At 44.6% G+C, this 7,482-nt stretch overlaps 1 protein-coding gene across 1 annotated transcript in view; it reads right to left on the reverse strand.

Moving 5' to 3' along the window:
* The window catches only part of ddx41 (DEAD-box helicase 41), a 34,279-nt gene that overhangs the window by 12,437 nt on the left and 14,360 nt on the right, over nucleotides 1-7,482 (reverse strand). The window contains exons 7-9 of the mRNA XM_070439859.1: nucleotides 4,642-4,714; nucleotides 3,088-3,223; nucleotides 2,714-2,785 (exon numbers count right to left, since the gene is read on the reverse strand). Coding sequence (XP_070295960.1) covers nucleotides 2,714-2,785; nucleotides 3,088-3,223; nucleotides 4,642-4,714 — 281 coding nt within the window. The remainder of the gene's footprint in view (nucleotides 1-2,713; nucleotides 2,786-3,087; nucleotides 3,224-4,641; nucleotides 4,715-7,482) is intronic.

The raw sequence follows: 7,482 nt of genomic DNA on the forward strand, positions 1-7,482 counted from the left end.
CTTACCTTTTCTGATTATAAACAACAGCTAACCCATCTTAGCTTCTGGATTAAACAACACTACCATCTTAACCGTTTGAACTTGACTATAAACACACACACAACACTCCCACTCTTCTTACGACTTCTGATTAATGGAACAAACTCACTACCATCTTAGACCTTCTGATTAAACGACACAACAACTGTACTACATCTTCACCTTCGTGAAATTAACAGCACAACAACACTATCCATCTTACCTTTTCTGTATGTAAACACACAACCGACCACCCCTAACAAATCGCTTGACTCTTTACTGATTAAACACACAGACACACACTACCATCATTACGACCCTTCTGCCACATTAAACAACACGACACAATTGGCTTATGCTTTCTGATGGTAACAACAACTACCATCTTACTATAGATCTCAAAACAAACCAGACTCTACACAATCGTTACCGATATCTGATCCTATATCCAGAGCACAAAAACAACACACACTAACCAGTCTTACCCTCTCAAAATCTCAACCAACACTGAACGGTTATAGTAAAAATGACATGACCATTGCCTGGGCGGATGAGAGGAACAGTAACAACGCAAATCCACGCTAAACGCTACGACGGATTAAAGAAGCCAGAGGAGGATAGAAGGCATTACAGGACACACAGACAGTACCAACTAAATCAGAGTACAAAGACCCATACAGGTAAGCTAACCAGACTGATACAAATCAAGACGACCCCACAGTACCAAACCTTATAATAGCCTGTGGCAAAGAAGGCACGACAATCCGATAGCGCAGAAACTAAAAGGGTCCTGCCAAAACAGACAGTTACCAAGCCTAAAGGTTAGAAACAGGGACGAAGGTACCAACTAAAGGTCAACAGGACAGTCCAACTACAGGTCAAAACAGAGCTGCGGAGTTACTCAGGATTCTAGGCAAGCCAGAGCGAGGACCAACTTTAAAGGGTCAAAGTACAGAGGACGGTACCAAACTAAAATGAGTCCAAAGCAGAGAGTACCAACTAGAAGGTCAAACAGGAGACAGCTGAGTCCACCAACTCAAAAGAGGATCACTAACAGAGAAGGACGAGTATACCAACTAATGAGGAATACAACCACAGAGAGCCTCGATAGGAGCCAACGAAAAGGTCAAACAGACAGAAGTACACATAAGTAGAAGGCTCGACAGAGCAAGATACTAACAGTACTACGAAAGCTCAACCACAGAAGAAGTACCAACTAAAGTGCAAAACAGACACAGTACAACAAAGGTCAAACAGAGATAAAAGGGACAAAGTACCAACATAACGGTCACACTAGAATGTATACCAACTAAGGTCCATAACAGAGAGTACCAACTAAAGGTCAAACAGACAGTACCAACTAAAGGTCAAACAAAGTACCAACTAAAGGTCAACAGCAAGAGTACCAACTAAAGTCAAAGACGGACCGGTACCAACTAAGGTCAAGACAGACAAGTACCAACTAAAGGGTCAAACAGACGAGTACCAACACAAAGATCAAACACGACCAAATAGCAGACTAAATGTCAAACAGAGTAGTACCAACTAAAGGTCAAACAGAAGTACCAACTAAAGGTGCAAACAGACTAGTACCAATACATCAAACTAGCAGTCACTGGTCAACTTGTACGTACCTAACCTAGTCAACAAATAATAAAATAAGGAGCAAGTGACGCTCAACTTTGACCTCTACCTTTAGAATGCTACCCGCCGTTTGACCTCTACACTTTAGATACAGTACCGCGTGTTGACCTCTACCGTTAGATAGTACCGCGTTTGACCTCTACTTTAGATAGTACCATCCGGCGTTTGACCTCTACCTTAGATAGTACCGCGTTTGACCTCTACCGTTAGATAGTACCGCGTTTGACCTTCTACCTATAGATATGTACCGCGTTTTGACCTCTACCTATGTTACTAACCGGAGGAGGGGTTGTTACTAACCGGAGGAGGGGCTGTTACTAACCGGAGGAGGGGCTGTTACTAACCGGAGGAGGGGCTGTTACTAACCGGAGGAGGGGCTGTTACTAACCGGAGGAGGGGCTGTTAGGGTTCGGTTCGTTCGTCCTTGTCAATCATCATTGGCTCATTGGTGAAATTAGCATTATGACAATATATGTAATTAAAGTTGACAGAAGTTGACAAACAGGAACATAGCACGCACGTTTCCGAGGAAGTTCTGCATCAAACAAAAGGTCTCAAGTTGTTTAATTAAACCGAAGTCCCGCCTTAGTGATGTCACGGACTACGTCATTACCTTTTAACTCCTGAGACCAAACCCTGCATCCACAGCTAGACAAACAGAGAGCTTCAGTGTTTATCTAAAAGCTAGGCAATAAACGTCCCCTCCCCAAAGTAGATTTACTGTAGAATGTCTGACTAGTCTCTTATCTCCCACAATCCCCTGCAGAGTTCTGTCTCAGTCACACATTTATAAGAGGGGTCTTCTCTGTGAGTGAGTGAGTGAGTGAGTGTGAGTGTGCAAACAACTGTGGACCAATTCTAAAACTATATAATGAATATATATATTGTTAATCTGTAGTCTAGGACCCTATAAATGTAAGGAGGGAGGAGTCTTATAACCCTTCCCCTTCTATTAATAAAACATAAGCAGAATCAATTATTCTAATACATCAAACATTTTGGTACAGCCCTTTTCATGACCCCTCGGTGAACCCGACAGGTTGTTACTAACCGGAGGAGGGGTCTTCTGGAGACACTCCAGCAGGTAAACCATTTTAGCCTCTTCCTTCACATACTCCACTTCCTGTAAATTAAATACAATGTGAAAAACAATCAATGTAAACATTTTAATAGTCATTAATTATATCAAAAAGTCCATTTGCAAGTCAGTGGCGAAAGTACACAAACCTATTTAATTTACGATATTCCTGTGAATTTATTATTAAAGTTATTAGCATGCTTCCCAAATTGTACCCCATTCCCCATATAGCGCACTACTTTTGACCAAGGCAGTGGACAAATTTTGACGAGGCAGTACACTATATAGGGAAGAGGGTGCTACGGTATTGGGGACGGATCAATCATTTTCCCGCTGGTGTGTTGTACCTGAATGACGTCCAAGCTGGCAGCGCCGGCCCGGCCCACGTTGATGGTGATGGGTTTGACCAGGGCACTCTTGGCAAAGTTCTGGATCTTCTTGGGCATGGTGGCACTAAACAGAAGAGTTTGTCTCTGGCCCTGCAAATCAAATCAAAGTTGGCACATGTGCCGAATACAAACAGGTATAGAGACCTTACAGTGTAAAAACGATATAAGTAAATAGAAAATAAAAGTAACAAATAATTAAAGAGCAGCAGTAAAATAACAGTAGCGAGACTATATACACGGTGTTACGGTACCGAGTCAATGTGGAGGCTGTATACAGGGGGTACCAGTACAGAGTCAATGTGGAGGCTATATACAGGGGGTACCGGTACAGAGTCAATGTGGAGGCTATATACACGGTGGATATAGCCAACCAACCAATCACATCGTATTGATATAGCCAACCAACCACATCGTTATTGATATAGCCAACCAATCAACCACATCGTATTGTATAGCCAACCAATCAACCACATCGTTATTGATATAGCCAAACCAATCAACCACATCGTATTGATATAGCCAACCAATCAACCACATCGTATTGATATAGCCAACCAATCACCACATCGTATTGATATACGCAACCAATCAACCAACATCGTATTTGATATAGCCAACCAACCAATCATATCGTATTGTATAGCCAACCAACCACATCGATATTGATATAGCCAACCAATCAACCACTCATATTGAATATAGCCAACCAACCAATCAACCACATGTCGTATTGATATAGCCAACCAACCAACCATGTATTGAATAGCCAACACAATCACATCGTATTGATATGCGCAACCAACCACATCGTGTTGATATAGCCAACCAACCAATTCACATCGTATTGATATAACCAAACCAACCAATCACATGGTATTGATATAGCCAACCACCACATGGTATTGATATAGCCAACCAACCAATCACATGGTATTGATATAGCCACCAACCAATCACATGGTATTGATATAGCCAACCAACCAATCACATGGTATTGATATAGCCAAACCAACCCAATCACATGGTTTGATATAGCCAACCAACCAATCACATGGTATTGATATAGCCAACCAACCAATCATGGTATTGATATAGCCAACCACACCAATCACATCGTATTGATATAGCCAACCAACCAATCACATCGTATTGATATAGCCAACCAACCAATCACATCGTATTGATATAGCCAACCAACCAATCACATCGTATTAATATAGCCAACAACCCAATCACATCGTATTGATATAGCCAACCAACCAATCACATTCGTATTGATATAGCCAACCAACAATCACGTCGTATTGATATAGCCAACCAACCAATCACATCGTATTGATATAGCCAACCAACCAATCACATCGTGTTGATATCGCCCTTTTTAACTAGAATTGTTTTAGAGCTTTACAGTAACAGACAGAGAAGCGAAGACAACCAATGAGAAGCCAGTTAAACATCGTATATCTTGACGTTGAACATCATAAGGACCTTGGGGTTTCCTCCTGGACTTACATGGTTGGAATTCCCTGGATTTGAATGGGTGTAGGGTGAACAATTCCCTTCTTCTTCAGACCTTTCAAGATTGCTGCAACACATGGTTAAAGAGGGCGGGGAATGAATGACTAGTCAACCATCTGAACACACACAAAAACATAGCAACACTTTACTAATAACAAGGGTGTGAAACTAAAAATGGAAAAATAAGGTTTTTAATTAAAGTTGAAAGTGTGTGTGTCTGGTTTCTCTCACCCTGTGGGAACTTAGTGTGTGTGTCTGGTTTCTCTCACCCTGTGGGAACTTAGTGTGTGTGTCTGGTTTCTCTCACCCTGTGGGAACTTAGTGTGTGTGTCTGGTTTCTCTCACCCTGTGGGAACTTAGGTGTGTGTGTCTGGTTTTCTCTACCCTGTGGGAACTTAGTGTGTGTGTCTGGTTTCCTCTCTCACCCTGTGGAACTTAGTGTGTGTGTCTGGTTTCTCTCACCCTGGTGGAACTTAGTGTGTGTGTGTGTGTGTCTGGTTCTCTCACCCTGTGGGAACTTAGTGTGTGTGTGTGTCTGGTTTCTCTCACCCTGTGGGAACTTAGTGTGTGTCTGGTGTCTCTCGCCCTGTGGGAACTTAAGTGTGTTGTCTGGTTTCTGTCTCACCCTGTGGGAACTTAGTGTGTGTGTCTGGTTTCTCTCTCACCCTGTGGGAACTTAGTGTGTGTGTCTGGTTTCTCTCACCCTGTGGGAACTTAGTGTGTGTGTCTGGTTTCTCTCACCCTGTGGGAATTAGTGTATGTGTCTGGTGTGTCTCTCTCACCTGTGGGAACTTAGTGTGTGTGTCTGGTTTCTCTCTCACCCTGTGGGAACTTAGTGCGTGTGTCTGGTTTCTCTCTCACCCTGTGGGAACTTAGTGTGTGTGTCTGGTTTCTCTCTCACCCTGTGGGAACTTAGTGTGTGTGTCTGGTTTCTCTCCTCCCTGTGGGAACTTATAGTGTGTGTGTGTCTGGTTCTCTCACCCTGTGGGAACTTAGTGTGTGTGTCTGGTTTCTCTCACCCTGTGGGAACTTAGTGTGTGTTCTGGTTTCTCTCACCCTGTGGGAAACTTAGTGTGTGTCTGGTTTCTCTCACCCTGTGGGAACTTAGTGTGGTGCCTGGTTTCTCTCACCCTGTGGGAACTTAGTGTGTGTGTCTGGTTTTCTCACCCTGTGGGAACTTAGGTGTGTGTCTGGTTACTCTCTCACCCTGTGGGAACTTGTGTGTGTGGTCGTTTTCTCTCACCTGTGGGAACTTAGTGTGTGTGTCTGGTTTCTCTCACCCTGTGGGACTTAGTGTGTGTGTGTCTGGTGTTTCTCTCACCCTGTGGGAACTTAGTGTGTGTGTTGGTTTCTCTCACCCTGTGGGACTTAGTGTGTGTGTCTGGTTTCTCTCTCACCCTGTGGGAACTTAGTGTGTGTGTCTGGTTTCTCTCTCACCCTGTGGGAACTTAGTGTGTGGTGTGTGTCTGGTTTCTCTCACCCTGTGGGAACTTAGTGTGGTGTGTCTGGTTTCTCTCTCACCCTGTGGGAACTTAGTGTGTGTGTGGTCTGGGTTTCTCTCACCCTGTGGGAACTTAGTGTGGTGTGTCTGGTTTCTCTCTCACCCTGTGGGAACTTAGTGTTGTGTCTGTGTTTCTCTCTCACCTGTGGAACTGTGTGTGGTCTGGTGTTCTCCCCACCCTGTGGGAATTAGTGTGTGTGTCTGGTTTCTTCTCTCACCCTGTGGGAACTTAGTGGTGTGTGGTCTGGTGTGTCTCTCTCACCCTGTGGGAACTTAGTGTGTGTGTCTGGTTTCTCTTCACCTGTGGGAACTTAGTGTGTGTGTCTGGTTCTCTCTCACCCTGTGGGAACTTAGTGTTGTGTCTGGTGCTGTTCTCCTCTCACCCTGTGGGAACTTAGTGTGTGTGTCTGGTTCTCTCTCACCCTGTGGGAACTTAGTGTGTGTGTCTGGTTTCTCTCTCACCCTGTGGGAACTTAGTGTGTGTGTCTGGTTTCTCTCTCACCCTGTGGGAACTTAGTGTGTGTGTCTGGTGTGTCTCTCTCACCCTGTGGGAACTAGTGTGTGTGTCTGGGTTTCTCTCTCACCTGTGGGAACTTAGTGTGTGTGTCTGGTTCTCTCTCACCCTGTGGGAACTTAGTGTGTGTGTCTGGTGTGTCTCTCTCACCCTGTGGGAACTTAGTGTGTGTGTCTGGTTTCTCTCTCACCCTGTGGGAACTTAGTGTGTGTGTCTGGTGTTCTCTCACCCTGTGGGAACTTACTGTGTGTGTCTGGTTCTCTCTCACCCTGTGGAACTTATGTGTGTGTCTGGTTTCTCTCACCTGTGGAACTTAGTGTGTGTGTCTGGTGTGTCTCTCTCACCCTGTGGGAACTTAGTGTGTGTGGTCTGGTTTCTCTCTCACCCTGTGGGAACTTAGTGTGTGTGTCTGGTTTCTCTCTCACCCTGTGGGAACTTAGTGTGTGTGTCTGGTGTGTTCTCTCACCCTGTGGGAACTTAGTGTGTGTGTCTGGTTTCTCTCTCACCTGTGGGAACTTAGTGTGTGTGTCTGGTTTCTCTCACCCTGTGGGAACTTAGTGGTGTGTTCTGGTTTCTCTCTCACCCTGTGGGAATTAGTGTGGTGTCTGGTTTCTCTCTCACCCTGTGGGAACTTAGTGTGTGTGTCTGGTGTGTCTCTCACCCTGTGGGAACTTAAGTGTGTGTGTCTGGTTTCTCTCTCACCCTGGTGGGAACTTAGTGTGTGTGTCTGGTTCTCTCACCCTGTGGGAACTTAGACTGTGTGTGTCTGGTTTCTCTCTCACCACTGTGGGAACTTAGTGTGTGTGTCTGGTTTCTTTCG

The sequence above is a fragment of the Salvelinus sp. IW2-2015 genome, unplaced genomic scaffold, assembly GCF_002910315.2.
Source record: "Salvelinus sp. IW2-2015 unplaced genomic scaffold, ASM291031v2 Un_scaffold1980, whole genome shotgun sequence".
NCBI classification, from domain to species: Eukaryota; Metazoa; Chordata; class Actinopteri; order Salmoniformes; family Salmonidae; genus Salvelinus; species Salvelinus sp. IW2-2015.